General features: G+C 36.9%; 1 protein-coding gene across 2 annotated transcripts in view; it reads right to left on the bottom strand.

Moving 5' to 3' along the window:
• Ptpn4 (protein tyrosine phosphatase non-receptor type 4) overlaps positions 1–17,633 on the bottom strand; it is a 149,824-nt gene that overhangs the window by 116,171 nt on the left and 16,020 nt on the right. For both annotated transcript variants that reach the window (XM_051147265.1, XM_051147264.1), the window contains exon 2: positions 1,321–1,474. In XM_051147265.1, coding sequence (XP_051003222.1) covers positions 1,321–1,458 — 138 coding nt within the window. In that variant the 5' untranslated portion in view covers positions 1,459–1,474. The remainder of the gene's footprint in view (positions 1–1,320; positions 1,475–17,633) is intronic.

Genomic DNA, 17,633 nt, shown 5'->3' on the forward strand with positions numbered 1-17,633 from the left:
ACATGAATACAGTAAGTTAAAAAAAAGGTTCTTAAAAAGTTAATTGGTAAATAAACAATAATATTTTAAATCACAGATTTTTAAAGTATAGATACACCAGCAATACACCAGGAAACAGAGGATATGCCATCGCAGAAATTTGAATGTAATTATGGACTACATATTAAATAATTCTCATGTATAATGCCAAATTTGGGGTTATGGCAATGATATTGTATAAATTTAGAAGACTCTCACAATGCGAAATACTTATTTGTGTGTCTAGCACTTACTTTCAAGGAGTTCAGGATGGAAAGAGAAAGCAAATACAAATGTTAACAGCAGTTCAGTCTGGGCAAAGGGAACTGTGTATTCAGTATACACATTCCCTACAGATTTGAAGTTTTTTCATTAAAAAAAAAAAAAAGGTGTGTGTATCCTTGTATTTATTACTAAGACAAGTATAAGAATTTAAAAAGCCCATAGTAGAAATAACACAAACACAAACCAAGAAAAAAGAATAACTAAACAGATAGGAAAATAAATATACTCTTGTATGCTCATACAAAAGAATAGTATGCAGCAATGAAAACAAATGAATACGGGGGCTGGAGAGACGGTTCAGAGGTTAAGGACACTGACTGTTCCTCCAGAGGTCCTGAGTTAAATTCCCAGCAACCACATGGTGGCTCACAACCATCTATAATGTGATCTGATACCCTCTTCTGGCCTGCAGGTGTACATGCAGGCAGAACACTGTATACATAATAATAAAAAGTAAAACTTAAAAAAAAAAAAAAACCACCCACACACACACACACACACACACACACAAAGAAAACAAATGAATACAAACATGCTACATAGGTAAAACTCAATTACCAACTAAAGCTAGATATTAATAACAAGAACAAATATTGTTGAATAGCCCTTTTTAGACAATACTTATATGTAAGATCAATCTTATTTCTTATCTTTGTTTAATAAAAATTGTATTCATAGACAGTTATAAATAAGGCTTTCCTGGAAATAAATAAGGTATTTTAGAGAAGAAATTCCTTTCATGTACCTTCATGCACATTATAAAACCTCCCACATTTGTTCATGAACTAGGATGTTCTGCTGTTTGTAAACAGTAAGCAGTACTTTTTGAAAGATTCAGTCTGAATGAACATCAAAAAGACTTCCTTAACTAAGACTGGTCAAACTGTATTATAACTTAATGGTTTTGGTTTTAAAATAAATCTAAATCCAGACTAATATCTAGATGATGATGATGATGGTGATGATGATGATGATGATGATAATGCCAAGGGGAGAAGAAGAAAATAAAATACTCACATTAACTCTGAAAGCCTGTACAGTGTTATCCAGAAGAAGAATGTTGCAAACCACCTCTGTATGCTGTCTTTCTCGGGCCAACTCTGATGCACGGACATTGTAGGTTCTGCCAGCAGGCAATCGGAAACGTGCGGTCATTACTGTCCACACAGAGCTAGGTTTAAAGAACAAAAAAAAAAAAAAAAAAAAATCACTAAATAAAAGATATAATGGAAGATCCAATGTAGCTTAAAAGTAGTTAAGATGCATTTTAGATGAAAAATTTGATAGAAAACAGAAAATTTGAAACATCAAGATTAAGAAAATTAGGTATAAAATAGATATATATTTAGTGTATCTAAGCTAAAATTACAAAGCACTCTAAAGAACTTTATTTTGAACTGTTCTACTGAGAAGATTTAATAGATTAAAGTTTTGGTAAGTCAAACTCCAATGCAAGGTATATGCACTTAAGAGTGTGGAAGGAACATGAAAGCTCACCAAGCTGGATGTTACTCACTGACGTATTTTCTAAAATTGTTATAGAATGACAACAGAGGAGAGGACTGTCTCACTTCAGTCACTCCAACTACTCTTCCTTATGTAAAAATACTGTAGAATAATAATTATAGTAACTATCTCTATTTCAGTTTCCACCAACTAGTCTTTCTTTTTTCTTTTTTAATGGGGGAGGGGAGGTGGCAGGGCCTTACTACTATGTACCCAGGTTGGCTCATTCAGCCTCCCAAACTGCTGGGATTACAGACATAAGAGATGTGCCTACTCAGAGAAAGGATAGCAAGTTACCAAGAAGAGACTTGATACCCTATGAGCATATACAGGGGGAGGAGGTCCCCCTCAGTCACAGTCATAGGCGAGGGGAGTAAGGGAAAAATGGGAGGGAGGAATGGGAGGATACAAGGGATGGGATAACAACTGAGATGTAACATGAATAAATTAATAAAATATATTATAAAAACAGAGATGTGCCTAACTCTCTGAGATGTTAAGTTTTTACGAAAGTAGATGTAGATAAACTATAAAAGAACAAGCACCATACAGCTATCAATAATAGCTATTAAAAAAAAAAAACCAATGAAATTGTGCTTTGAAAGTTCTAAAAGAAAATTATTCAGAACACTGAATTCTATACCCAGAAAACTTAACAATCACATCAGAGGAAAGAAAAAAACATTTCAGGCATTCCAAACAACTTCTACCTTAAAGCCATGTAGTAAATTAAACAAAGAAACACACAGGTATTGGGTACATTATGAGGAGGAGGAGGAAGAAGTTGAGACAGGGTTTCTCTGTGTAGCCCTGGCTGTTCTGGAACTCACTCTGTAGACCGAGCTGGTCTCTCACACTCAAGAGATCCACTTGGCTCTGCCTCTCAAGTGCTGTGATTAAAGGCATGCACCATAAACCATAAGCAGTACGCCATGTAAATAACCACTAAACAAATACTACTAGAAATACTAATAAAAACAGCCTTTCAAGTTAGTAGTATTCAATAATGGGAGTTAATATCTCATAGGTAAAAGTTGAAAGGAAATGTTAACATTACACTAAATATAAAGCTAATAAACAAGAAAAGAATTTTAATATGCTGACAAGGAGGGACTTAACCACATAAGATTCAGTTAAAAGACAGCTCTTAGTCTAATAGGAAATAAACAACAAAAAAATACCTCCAAGAAACTCAACACATCATTATATGATAGATAGAAAGTGTGACAATAGGAAAAGATCATGGAAACAACCAACAAAAAAGGAATAGCTACATTAATAATACTAGACAACCAGACTTCACCTCAGAGAAAATTAGCAAGGAGGGGAATCCCACAGTGATAAACAGCCCACAAACAAAACAACAATTCACAGCCACAAAATATATGAAGAAATACTTGAAAACTGAAATAAAAAATAGGCAAATCCACTATGAAGAACACTACTCTCATTTCTTGATAGCTGGTATAATTAAATAAAGAAATATAATAATATAGGGGAGTATAATAATAATATAATCTACCAGGATCTAATGAACACTTATAAAACGCTTTCCCACTGACAGGACCCAAAGCTGATCCTTTTAAAAGACCAATGAACTAGATTAACAAAACAAAACAAAACAAAACAAAACAAAACAAAACGTTAACAGAGGGTGCCATCTGGACCTTCTAGACATCAAAATAAGACTGACAACAATTTGTTTCTGAGTGCAATAATTGGACACGTAAAGTGGTTCAATTCTTCAAAAGGCACAAGATATCAGAATTTAATTAATACAAGGAACAATTTAAACAACACTGCAGCTATTTTAAAATTTGAATTAAAAAATTTAAAATCCTATGGCATTTGCAAACTCACATGGTTTACTATTTAAGGGACAATTAACACGGTCTCTACAATCTCTTGGGAAGCACACAAGGCAGCACTTCTCATTTTCATTTCATTCTACTGAAACGGAGGCATTCATCAATTCATGAAAGTACTGTAAGAAGAGTTTTATTTCTGAAGTGTGGCAAGGCTTACAGTAATATAACTGATCAATGTCATCTACTATATTAACTGAGTAAGGAAAAATAGCACATAACCTTTTCAATCAATGCAGAAAAGCATCTGACAAAATTAACCAAGCTTTACAATAAAAGTTCTCAAAAAGAATACAAAGAGGGCTGGAGAGATGGCTCAGAGGTTAAGAGCATTGGCTGCTCTTCCAAAGGTCCTGAGTTCAAGTCCTAGCACCCACTTGATGGCTCACAACCATCTATAATATGATCTAATCCCCTGTCCTGTTGTGCAGGTGTGCATGCAATCAAAACCCTGTATACATGATAAATAAATAAATCTTTAAAAAGAAAAAGAATACAAAGAAATAGGACCCACCAAAACATGATTAAGAGCATCTGCAAAAGCAGTCTATATGGTCACTAGCCTAATTAATTTAATGATTAGAGCTTAAGCATTTTTATCCTAAAATCAGGAACAGAGTGAATAAATCAGTGATTTATTGTCCTGGGGATGTCAAAGAGGAACAGACCAGGAATTTGAAAACACTGAGAAATGTCGGAATTTTTTTCCAACTGTATGCTATAAGTCTAAATAATATCACTGTTGATGAATAAACATACTTTGTTTTCTTTTCTTTTTTTGTTTTTCTTGTTTTGAGACAAGTTCTCACAGTTGTAGCTCTGGCCGGCCTATGTAGACAAAGATGGCTTTAACCTCAGAGATCTGCCTGCCTCTCTGTCTATGGAGTACTGGGATTAAAGGTGTGCACCACCACATTGGCTTTTTGAACATACACACATATACTTTAATGATCTATCCTTTTGGTGTCACATCTAAGAGTACTTCTCCAAAGTTAGATGCTAAAGATTTTCTCACATTTTCTTCAAAAAATTTCAGGTTAGGTTCTAAGCTTAATCTGGTTCATAGAGAACTTTTGAATATAGCATGAGGGGCAGTGTGTAGGTAGACTGAGACTCGTTTGTTATTCTTGACATATAGAACTCTATCACTGTTGAAGTAGCATGTCTCTTTGTGTGGGGGGAGGGGTATAGGGTGTGTAGGTCAGAGAACAACTTGCTGCAGTAGATGGTCTCCTTCCACCATGTAACCTCTAGTAAGTCATCAAGCTTGACAGCATGTACCTGCACCTGCTAAGCCACCTCACTACTCTAACAATACCACTACTTCTGTTGTTTTATATTCAAAAGTACTCAATGAATCAGATTTAAATGCACAATCTAAATTGCAAAACTCACACAAATGCATACATATACAAGCATATATAATTTAAAAATAAATCTTTTAAAACATTTACATTTTATTGGGTATAAATAATATACAGAGGAGTTAAAAGCATACAAAGAAATATGTGCTGGCTTTATGGAAATATTTATGTAAAGAACTGAGACACTCACAGACTTTGATGTCCTTTGGGGTCCTGGAATCAATCATCCCTGGATACCAAGAGACTACCACATACACAATTAAATATCCTAGTATAAATAAGAGGGAATGTTAAGAATGATAACTGTATCCTCTTGGGACACAAGAGAACAAAGGCGTTTAAAACAATGTAGAAGAATGAAGTGATCATGTCTTTTCTTTAATAAAGTTTTACCTCTTTCTCACAAGAATACTTTGTGGATACTTAATTTTTCTTTTTCTATTTTTTTCTTCTACTACATGCCTTAAGAAATTCTGATTTATATTTATTTTAAAAACTAGAAAACTAGGTTGGATCTAACATTTTTCTAAATGGTATTTCTTTTGCCTAGCAAATGACCAATTACATTAAAAATACATATCAACTGATGGCTGAATTTCATGATGTGATGAGACAGGAACAGAGAACCAGAACTTAAGCTAACCTTTGTTACCTCTGGTCTCTTTTACTTTTCTTGTTTCCTGGGTCAAAATTTTGTTTTATTTTGCTTTTCGAGACAAGGTTTCTCCATGTAGCCTTGCCTGTCCTGGACTCACTTGGCTGGATTTAAAGGTGTAAGGCAGGACACCCAGCTCCTGGGTCAATATTTAAGGGTTATAAATCTCTAATACATTCATTTGTCCATTCTCTTGGAAGGGCAACAGAAGAGCTTGGCTTAGGAACATGGGGAGACTCTGAAGAGGTCAATGATTTCAATTTCACTGAAGAAAGTTCATTGACTTAAAAGTCAAATGTTCTTCCTGTCTTACATGTAGCTTTCAAATTATTGGTTTATCCTCTTTTAAATGACTAGACCTAAAAAGTATTGTCATTATTCTTCTTATTTGTAAGGAGTCTTAACTATGTCTATCATTAATTAAAGGAATGTTCTTCTACTGCCTAATTTGCCTGGTAACCTTGAATTTGTCATTTTATTCTGTGTTTTATTTGAGAAAGCGAAAACAAAAATGCTAACAAAGAAATGGGAATTAATAGTTTGAGCTCTGCAAAGACCAATAAAGGAACATTAGGTAACCCTAGATTATAATTATGTAAAGCTAGGAATTAACACTCAAGTGCTCCTAACAACCTTATCTACCATAACAACACACTGCATGAAGTTGTGATTTTAAGTCTCTTGGTTTTACAGTTCATTACTGGATGAGTGAAAAACTCAGGAAAAGCCATGCAACAATGCATCTAGCAAAGCACTGACAACTCTTCACCATCTACTTTGAAGAAACAGAGTGTCACTGAAAACAAATAACATTTGTATAAGTAAAGCAACAAAAGAAAACAATTAAATAGGAAACAAGCTTCTTGGTCCTTAAAATGCCAAGAATAACTTTTTTCATGTTAATAGCTCATGAATGCTACTTAACCTAGTTATAGTACTTACTAATTGATCTACCTAAAATGTTCACCCAATTTAAAAAGCACTGAGTTGAGTTCTCAGCAACAACTTGAAAGTAATTAAGCTACCCTTTGTCAAATTCTAATCTTCATAATTTTTAATTTTTAAATACAAAAAGTAGCCATATGAAAGGCAACTATAAAGTTTGGTACATCCAACTTTATATAAAAATAATAAAGAAAAGATGCAAGATGCGGATCTAAAAGGTAAAGCAAGACTGCTGGAAACTCCCTCCACAATAAAGGTAAAAGAGTAGCAGTAAAGTGTCACACAATACACACACCCCAACCAACCAACCAAAACAACAAATCAAAAACACTGCTCATTGATATCTCTCAACTGCCCAATAAAAACACACAGCCTAACAGAATGAACGCAAAAACAGGATCCATCCTTCTGCTGCGTCCAAGAAACCACATTAACATCAAGAAATCAGGATAGGCATCGCCTCAAAGTAAAGGGATAGAAAAAGATACTGTAAGCAAGCGTACATAAGAAGCAAGCTGGTGTAGCCATTTTAATATCTGACAAAACAGACTTAAAACCAAAGCTAAAGAGAAAAATAGGGAAAGACACTGCATACTGAAAGGGGGAAAACTCACGGAGAGGACATTTCAATTCTCAACATCTAAACACCAAACACAAGGTCATCTAAGTTCATTGAAACACACACTACTCCTCCTACCACCACTGCTTAAACAGCACAGTGACCCTCATGCAGTGATAGTGAGAGACTTTACTACCTGACTCTTGCCAATAAACAGGTCATCAAGTGTGGAGGAATGTCTGGTGTGGATGCAGCAGCTGTCAATAAAGAGCCGATTGGCCAATCAGCTGGGCAGAAAGGAAGTAAAAGGTGGAACTTCCTGGTAGGGAGAAAGGAACTCTGGGAAGGAAAGAGAAAAGTCTGTTTGCCAGGAGACAGGGGGGAAGACAGACGTGGACACTGGAAGGATAGCTAAACACGTGGCTGAGCACATGGCTGGAGGAACAGACTAATGGAGTTGAAGCTACCTCAGGAGTCATCAGATTGGCAAGTGATTGGTTTTTATGTGGGTCTTAAAGGTGCTAGGATTAGAGTAGCCCAGAATTTGCCCAACATAGTGCTTACAGCTTAATTTGTGTGTATTTTGCCTGCATATATGTCTGTGTTAGGACATTAGATTCCCTGTTACAGACAGTTGTGAGCTGCCATGTGGGAGCTGGGAATTGAACCTGGGTCCTCTGGAAGAGCAGCTAGTTCACTTAACCGCTGGGCCATCTCTCCAGCCCCACAGCTTAAAAATAAATCATAGTCTCTCTGTGTCAATCATTGAGAAACTAGCTGGTTAAAGAAAACTATTACTGTAATAATTAAATGTATTATTTAATATAGAAAGAATAATTCATCTTTCTACAACAACCCAGACAAAAACTAAGCAGAAATACTGGAGCCAACTGACTTATAAATCAAATGGACATAGCAGATGTTTAAATAACCTTACACTCACATGCAAAAGAGTACACCTTCTGCTTTCCTTTCTACTGCCGCCATGCTATCAAGACTGAGGAAGGCCGCGGGAATGCTGGAGGTATGCATCAACACAGGATCAACAAGTTACTTTGGGAAAGTTGGTGTGAGGCATTACCACTTAAAGAGGAACCAGAGCTTCTGGTTCATGGATAAACTGTGGACACTGGTCAGTGAACAGACATGAGTCAGTGCTGAAAAAAAACAAAAACAAAAAACAAGACTGGAGTTGTGGGATCGGTTTACTACAAAGTTTTGGGGAAGGACAAGCTCCCTAAGCAGCCAGTCAACATGAAGGCCAAATTCTTTAGCAGAAGAGCTGAAGAGAATATTAAGGGTGTTAGGGGTACCTGTGTCCTGGTGGCTTGAAGCTGCCCGGGAAGGGTAATTAATGCTAATATTGCTCCCCCCCAAATAGTATACCTTCTTCTCAGCAACTAAGGGAACTTTCTCCAAAATTGACAACATACTTAGACACAAAGCACGTCTCAACAGATACAAAGAAATTAAAATTACTCCCTGCATCTTATCTGACACCCACTATTAAACTGGATATCAACCACAGACTCAATAGAAAGCTAACAAATACATAAAAACAAGTCAAGAGAGAAATTAAGAAAATAATTTAAAATTTTCTACAATTGATTGAAAATGAATACACAGCATACCCAAACTTATGGGACACAATGAAGATGACTCTAAGAGGGAGGTTCACAGCACAAAGCGCCTACATTTTTAAAATGGCAGAGATTTTATACTAGTCAAGTTTTAACAGCACATCTGAAAGCTCTAGAACAAGAAGAAATCACACCCAAAAGGAGTAGATGGCAGGAAATAGTCAAACTGAGATCTGAATTTTAAAAAACAAACAAAACCAATCAATGAAAAAAAGTTAGAACTTTAAGAAAAACAGAAAGATTGACAAACCTTATCCAAAAAAGGCAAAGAGAGAAGATCCGAATTAACAAAATTAAAAATGAAAAGGGGGACACAACAATATACACTAAGGAAATCTGACACTCATATACTACTCACCAAAGTTAAATCAAGATTATAAAAGCAATTAAACAGATCTATATAGCCTCTAGTGAAATAGCACTTATTAAAATATTTCTACAAAAAAAAAAAAAAAAAAAAAAAAAAAAAAAAAACCTAAAACAAAAACAAAAAAACTTGGGGCCAGATGGTTTTAGCACAGAACACTACCAGACTTTTAAAGAAATGTTAAGTTAATAATGTCAAAACTCCTCAAATTATTCCACAAAATAGAAACAGAAGGAATATTGCCTAACTTGCTTTTACTCAGTTACCCTGATGCTCAATCCACATAAAAACCCAAGAAAGAGAATTACAGGCTAATTTCCCTTATGAATATAGATGCAAAAATACTCAATAAAATGCTTGCAAGTAAATCCAAGAACACATCAAAAAGATCATCCACCATGATCAAGTAGGCTTTATTCCAGAGATATTCAACATATAAAAATCAATAAATGTAATCCACCATAGAAACAGAGTGATAGACAAAACAACACGATCATCTCATTAGATGCAGAAAGGGATCTTGACAAATCTAACATCACTTCATGATAAAAGTCCTATAGAGATTAGAGATACAAGGAACATACCTCAACATAATGAAGGCAGTGTACAACAAGCCCCAACATCAATGTAAACAAAGAAAAACTTAAAGCAATTCCTTATTCAGTCTTCGACTGAGGAACATCTAAGTTGTTTCCAGATTCTGACTATTACAAATAAGGCTGCTATGAACATAGTTGAACATACGTCCTTCTTGTATGGTGGAGCATCTTTTGCGTATATTCTAAAAGTGGAATAGCTGGGTCTTGAGGTAGCCCTATTCCCAGTTTTCTGAGAAAGTGCCAGATTGATTTCCAAAGTGGTTGTATAAGTTTGCACTCCCACCAGCAATGAAGGAGTGTTCCCCTTTCTCCACATCCTCGCCACCATGTGCTGTCACTTGAGTTTTTGATCTTAGCCATTCTTTTTTTTTTTAATTTATTTATTTTATTTATTGCATATGAGTGCTTTATCTGCAGAAGAGGCTATCAGATTACATTATAGATGGTTGTGCACCACCATGTGGTTGCTGGGAATTGAACTCAGGACCTCTGGAAGAGCAGGCAGTGCTCTTAACCACTGAGCCATCTCTCTAGCCCCGATCTTAGCCATTCTTATGGGTGTAAGATGGACTCTCAGAGTTGTTTTGATTTGCATTTCTCTGATAACTAAGGATGTTGAGCATTTCTTTAAGTGTTTCTCAGTGGAAGAATAGATAAAGAAACTGTGGTACATTTACACTAATGGAGTACTATTCAGCTATTAAAAACAAGGAAATCTTGAAATTTGCAGGCAAATGAATGGAACTAGATATGATCATCCTGAGTGAGTTAATCCAGACCCAGAAAGATACACATGGTATATACTCACTTATAATTGGATACTAGCCCAATATGGATGTCCTGAGAGTCTTCACTCAGCAGGATATTGGGACTGATGCTGGGACTTGCTACTGGGACTCCAGGTGAGAGAGGTATGGGAGAATGGGAAAATAGAAGGACCCAGAAGGTCCTGGAACCCTACAAGAAGACGATCAAGGCTGGCGGATCTAGACCCAGGGGACATGTGCAAACTACTGTACCAACCAAGGACAATGCATGCAGTAAGCCTAGACCCCCTATTCAGATCTAGTCAATGGACAGTGCATTCTTCACAGTTGTGTGGAGAGCAGGGACTGACTCTGACATGAACTCTGGTGCCCCCTATTTGATCACTTCCCCTTGGTGGGGAGGCCTGATGGCACACAGAAGAAGGGTAAGCAGGCTATCCAGATGAGACCTGATAGGCTGTGGTCATATAGTGGGTGAGGAGGTCCACTTCTGTCACAGGCCTATGGGAGGGGACTAGCGTGAAAGAAGAAGGGAGGAGGGAACAGGAAGATACAAGTGAAGGAATAACAATCGTGTTGACTACTTTTTTATTAACAAATATATTTTATTACAAACTTATTAACCAACTGTATATCACTTATAACCCGACTAACATAAATGATAGGAAAAGAGGATTAAAGAATAACAAAACCATAAGGATATCAGTTCCGAGGAACGAGTCTCCTGGTGTAATCAGCAGGATTTCTTCCGCTAGAACCTGGCGTAACCAGAACCCAGAACCTCAGCAGGAGCTGGAGCCACAAAGCCTTCCCTTGAGCGATTCTCCCTCGTAGTGTCTTGAAGTGGAGCAATGAACAGCCAAAACTATCCCAAGTCTCCAAAGACCCCGCCTCCAGTTTTGGGCTCATTAATATATCTCCTCGCAGAGTCTGTTCATGAGATCTTTTCAGCTGGCAACAATCAAACTCCTGCAAGAGGTTTGTCTTCTAGTGGATTAACCTCACCTGTTCTCACAAGACCGCTCGGATCCCACACTTGGGATCATAACAAAAACATGTTTAGCTCTCCTTCACAATTGGGATGTAATCTGAATAAATTATTTAAATAAATAAATAAATTCAATTTTATCTCCAAAGGCTGGTTGCTTAAAAAAAAAATTCCACTAAAACACGAACAAGACAAAACTGCCCACTCTATCCATATCTATTCAATATAGCACTTTCTAAAGTCTTAGCTAGAACAATAAGACAACTGAAGGAGATCAAGGGGATACAAATTGGAAATAAAGTGCCTTTATTTGGAGCCGATATATACATGTGACCCAAAAAGGTCTACCAGAAAAGTGAACACTTTTAACAAAGTAACTGGATACAAAATTAACTCACAAATTATCAGTTTGAGAAAGAAATCAGGGTAACAACACCTTGTAAAATTGCCTTAAATAATATAAAATATCTTGGGGGTAACTCTAACCAAGCATGTGAAAGACTTGTATGGTAAAAACAACAAGACATGAAGAAAGAAACTGAAAATATCAGAAGATGAAAATACCTTCCACGCTCACAGATCAGTAGGATTAGCATAGTAAAATGGCCATCCTACCAAAAGCAATCTACAGATTCAATGCAATTCCCATCAAAAGTACAACACAATTCTTCACAGACCTTGAACTACAGAGACTATGTATAAATTCATGGAATAGGGAATACAAATAGGAAAGAGAAACAGAATAGACAGTATGGATGGGAGTACTAAATGGAAGGATCAAGTGGGGAGTGGCAGGGAAGAGGAGGAGACAGGAGACAGCTAAAGTTAAGGGCCATTTGAGATTTATGGAAACACAACCCAGGACAGCTTAAACAATCCTGAATAATAAAAGAACTGTAGAAAGTATCGCTATCTGGATTTCAAGTTGTACTACAGAGCTAGCTAGCTATAGTAATATAAACAGCATAGTATTGGCACAAAAACAGATTTGACCAATGGAATTGAATTCAATAAAAGAGAGAAAAATGGCAGTAAGGGGGGATGTCAACAAGCTAGCAATTGTGAAAGCTATAGAAACACTATTGCAACCACTGGGTCAGAAAAGTAAGATCATGAAGCTCTCTCAAAGTCCCAATTTCTAGAGAAACCATTATCTAACCATTCTAACAGACCATTAAAAACTCTTACATACATAGCATGCTTATTTTAAGAACCTGACTGTTACAGTCTTTTATCCAAAGCACTTTTTGAAAAATTACCAGTAGTAATTATTGAATAATATAACAGTCAGAGTATCAGTAACTACCAGAGTAGAAAAAAAGAAAACTGGGCAAATTGGAGAAGATATTCATATTCCACATATTCCACAGGATATTCCACATACCCCTGGAAATCCAGAAGGATGCCAGCATGTGCAGAACTATGCTCATCTCAGTGAAAAACCAACCAGCAGACTAAGACTAGAAGAATATAACATAATATAATAATATATATAATATAATAATATTCAATATAACTGAGGGTATATGAAAAATTCACCATTAGCATCATATTGATGGTACCTTTATTTAGGCATCAAAGTCATAAAGCAATGCAAGAAAATAAATGATAGAAAGAAGTAAAAGTATCTCCACTTACAGATAATAAGAAAAGTCTATGGAGAGTCTATAAGAAAAGTTATATGGAAAAAAGTCTAGCATTCCACACACAGAAAGGACAAATTTAGCAAGGTACAGGATATAAACAAGAAAATTTGCTGTTACTTCATAACTGTAATTTTGCTACTGTTATAAATCATAAAGTAAATATCTAATATGCAACCCCCAAAGGGGTCCAGACCTACAAGTTAAGAACCACTGATTTATATAAAGTAGTACATTAAAAAACAGAAAGATTGGGCTGGAGAGATAGCTCAGCAGAAAAGAACACTGGCTGCTCTTCCAGTGCTCCTGAGTTCAATTCCCAGCAAACACATGGTGGCTCACATTTATACTGGTTTCTGATGCCCTCTTCTGACAAGCAGGTGTATGTGCAGACAGAACATTCATATGCATTAAATCTTTTTTTTTTTTTTTTTTTTTAAGAGAAGAAAAACAGAAAGATGTGGCCAGGCAGTAGTGACACATCTTTGTGAGTTTGAGGCCAGCCTGGTCTACAAGAGCTAGTTCCAGGTCAGATAGGGCTAATAAAGGAAACTCTGTCTCGAACAACCAGAAAACCAACCAACCAAAAACAGAAAGAGAAATGAAAATTATCTGATATGTCTTTAAAAATAAAAAGCATTCTGGAGCTGGGAAGTAGTAATTTCCCAGATTCCACAATGAAGCAAAAGTGCATACTATCACAAAACCGTGCACTTAAAAATGGTTTAGGTAGTAAATACAAGTATTCTAACCACAATGAAGAATAACTTTTTAAATGTCACTATATGAGAGTATTCTAAGTTTTTGTAGTTAAAAATGTTACTATATCTTTTAATTTAATAGAAAACGTAGTATTAGCCTTCATCATTTATGACCTAATCTTTTATTCTAAATGTTTGGCTGGAGTTCTTGCTCTTTAAAAAAATATATTTGTTTCCAAACTAGACAATGAACATGCCAGTAGAAGAGTAATAAAAAACAAAAAGGGGGATCACCAGGCATCCTCTTTAGAGTAACACTATCCTTAAAAGACTGTGTGACAATCACTGATGTACCACCATGATGCCCAGGGAAAACAGAGCAACCTGGATGTCCAACTACTTCCTTAAGATCATCCAACTTTTGGATGCTTCACTGTGGGACCAGAGAATGTGTGCTCCAAGGGGATGCAGCAGATCTATCAGGGAAGACAATGGTGCCAATGGGCAAGAACACCATGATGCACAAAGCCATGCAGGTCCACCTGGGAAAACCCAGCTCTGAAGAAACTGCTACCTCGTACCCTGGAAAATGTAGACTTTGAGGACCTCGCTGAGATTAGGGACATGCTGCTGGCTAATGAGGTGCCAGCTGCTACCAGTGCTGATGCCACTGCCCCAAGTGAGGTAACTGTGCTAGCTCAGAACACTGGTCTAGGGCCTAAGAAGAGCTCTTTCTTTCAGGCTTTAGGCATTACCACTAAAATCTTGAGAGGTACCATTGAAATTCCAAGTGATATGCAGCTGATAAAAACAGAAGACAAAGTAGGAGCCAGTGAAGCCACGCTGCTGAACATCTCCCACTTCTCCTTTAGGCTGAGCATCCAACAGATGTTTGATAATGGAAGCCTTTACAACCTAGAGTGCTTGACATCACAGAGCAGACTCTGCACTATCATCTTCTAGAAGGTATCCAAATGTTGCCAGTGTTTGTCTTCAGACTGGTTACCTGACTGCTGTCAGTACCACACTCTACTGCCAATGGATACAAATGGATCCCGGCTTTGTAGAGACTTCCCAATTGCTGAAAAGGGCAAGGCCTTCTTGGATGCTGCTCTTATGGCTGCCACTACCTGCTGCAGCCCCAGCCAGGGAAGAGTTGGAGGAATCAGATGAGAATATGGGATTTGGTCTCTCTGACTAACCCCCTTAAAGCAACCAGCTCAGCCAGCTTAATTTGAGAAATACAGAAATAAAGGCTTAGTTCTCTTTTTTAAAAAGGGGCGGAGTGAAAAACAAAACAAAACAAAACTTAACATCTGCTTAACATCTCATACTAATTTCAAATACAAGCTTATGCATGCCAAAGAATAGAAATCTCCACAATTGATTGAATAGTGTTCTGCCCCTAGGGGGCAGCATGCTACTTTTAAAACTTCAGTACCTATACTATGAACTGGACATGATAGTCTAATCCCCACATGTAGGACATACAAGTAGGAGAATCAGAAATGCTAGGTCATCCTGGACTACAAAGCCAGCTGAAGGCCAGCCTGAGATACATGATAGACTGTCTCAGATAAACAAACAAACAAACAAACATAAATTAAGAACCAATACTAGTCTTTAAAACAAGCAGTTTCTTCTACTTAACATCCACTGAGGTTGAAAACCAGAGGTGGAAGATATACATGCATACCTATTACTGTCAATCTATTTTTATAAGTGGTACATAGAGAGACACTAACTTTATTTCTAAAGATGAAAAAAAGAGGCTAACAGAGGGGGCACAAACCTGAAAACATTACATTGCTATAAAATGTAATATTTAGTGTTCCAGGCACTAAGGACTGAAATCAATCTATCAGACCCTAAAGATTTATTTGTTTATTTAATCAATTAAGCAACCTATGGTCCAAGAATTATTTAAATCATGGCATCTATTATAGCTCGTATATTAGCTAAAGCAATAGAAAATACTTAAAAAACAATTTGGAGAGGTTAAGGATAGTTTGCCTAGCATATAGAAGATTGTTTAATTACTAGTATTGAAGAAAATACCTTATGACTTCTAGGACCATCAGAGGCTTTACCTTCTACCTGATTTTCTTGGTATACTCATTCTAAGGACACTTCTCTCAAAACTCAGCTATGTCCCCCTCCCTTGGCCACAATGGAGAGTTCTTAAATAAGGGCTCCAATCTATAGCCTCAGATCAGCCTATGCTTGAGTCATTAGACACATGAACAGGCATGCCTGGAAATGGATTCTCCAGCCCCAAGCATTCTGACTCGTGGGTATTCCCAACCCAGTAAGCATATACTGTATTGTAGAAAAGAAAACAGCAATCACTCCTGGACCCTTTCAGAATTCCTCACATATAGAATCTACAAATAATACAATAGTGATTGCTTGCTTCATGTCATTAAGCATTGGCATAGCTTGTTAGATACCAATAATAACTAGAGTAGGTCATGTCTATCATTTCATTCTTAAAACAGTGATAGCTCTATCTCTTAGTTTTTATCTCTTTGCAGATGCAAAGATGACCAATTTGCAGCCCACAAGCACACCTGGCCAAGAGAAGTTATAAATGCTGCCCAACACAAACCTGTACACTTCGGTGGCACAGAAGCCATCTGAATACCATATGGATCTGCAGGTTCACATGGCCTGAAAGTTGCTTGGGAATCCCTATCCACACTGTGCTACCAAGGCCTTTGCCTTGGACTTTTTGGATTTCACTGTGGCCTAAAGTGTTGCTCCTGCTAGTGTTCACTAGATTGGCAGCTAGTCTCAGTAAAGAGAACATCCCTTGGCTGCAGTGGTTTGCTCCAGGACCTGCTTCTCCTGAGAGCTCTTTATAGGCAATTTGCGCCCACAAATGTGAAAAACAAAACAAGACCAAAACAAAAACAAACAAAAAACCCTGTGAACTTAAAACATTGATGGTTTTCTTTGTTGTTGTTGCTGGTGGTGGTCATAGTGTGTGTGTGTTAACTTGTTCAGAGTTCTCAGGCATGCACTTTGCAGGTGAGAATGCTGTGTTGAAATGTCAAAAAGTTGGGCATGACAGCTAGAAGAATTAGGTGACTGGCCCAAGATTATACAAGCAAAATTAGGAGAAGCACTTGAATACAGATCTACTGAATCTCAAAGAGGACATCCTTCTAACTGTATCTTAATGACTTCTACTTCTTCAAGCTAAAATAATTCTCACTGTGGCTTTCTGTCATCCATGGAATTAATCGAAAAGGAGGCACCACTATTTTCCAAAACTAGTTTGTTCCATTGTATAACCTACCACAACACTACTAGAAAACTGAAAACAGAAATGAACTGATTTCTGTTCACATATATATTAAGAGGTTAGCTTAAATGTAGCTTTAACCCTAGTACTTGGAAGGCAGAAGCAGGTGGATATCTGAGTTCAAGGCCAGCCTAGAAAACATAACTGAGTTCCAAACCAGCCAGGTTAGCCAGAACTTTATAGTGAGACCCTGTCTCAATTTAAAAAAAAAAAAAAAGTTGAACTAAGATCCAAGATAAGAATTCACTGCTCCACGTAGCAGGGTGGCACATGCCTGTAATTACAGCACTTGAGGAAGCAGAGGCAGGCAGATCCCTGTGATTTGGAGGCTAGGCTGGCCTACAGAGTCCAGAACAGCCAAGGCTACACAGAGAAACCCTGCCTCAAAAAACTAGGGAAGAAAAAAAAAAAAAAAAAAAAAAAA

Source organism: Acomys russatus, chromosome 6, assembly GCF_903995435.1.
Source record: "Acomys russatus chromosome 6, mAcoRus1.1, whole genome shotgun sequence".
Lineage (NCBI taxonomy): Eukaryota > Metazoa > Chordata > Mammalia > Rodentia > Muridae > Acomys > Acomys russatus.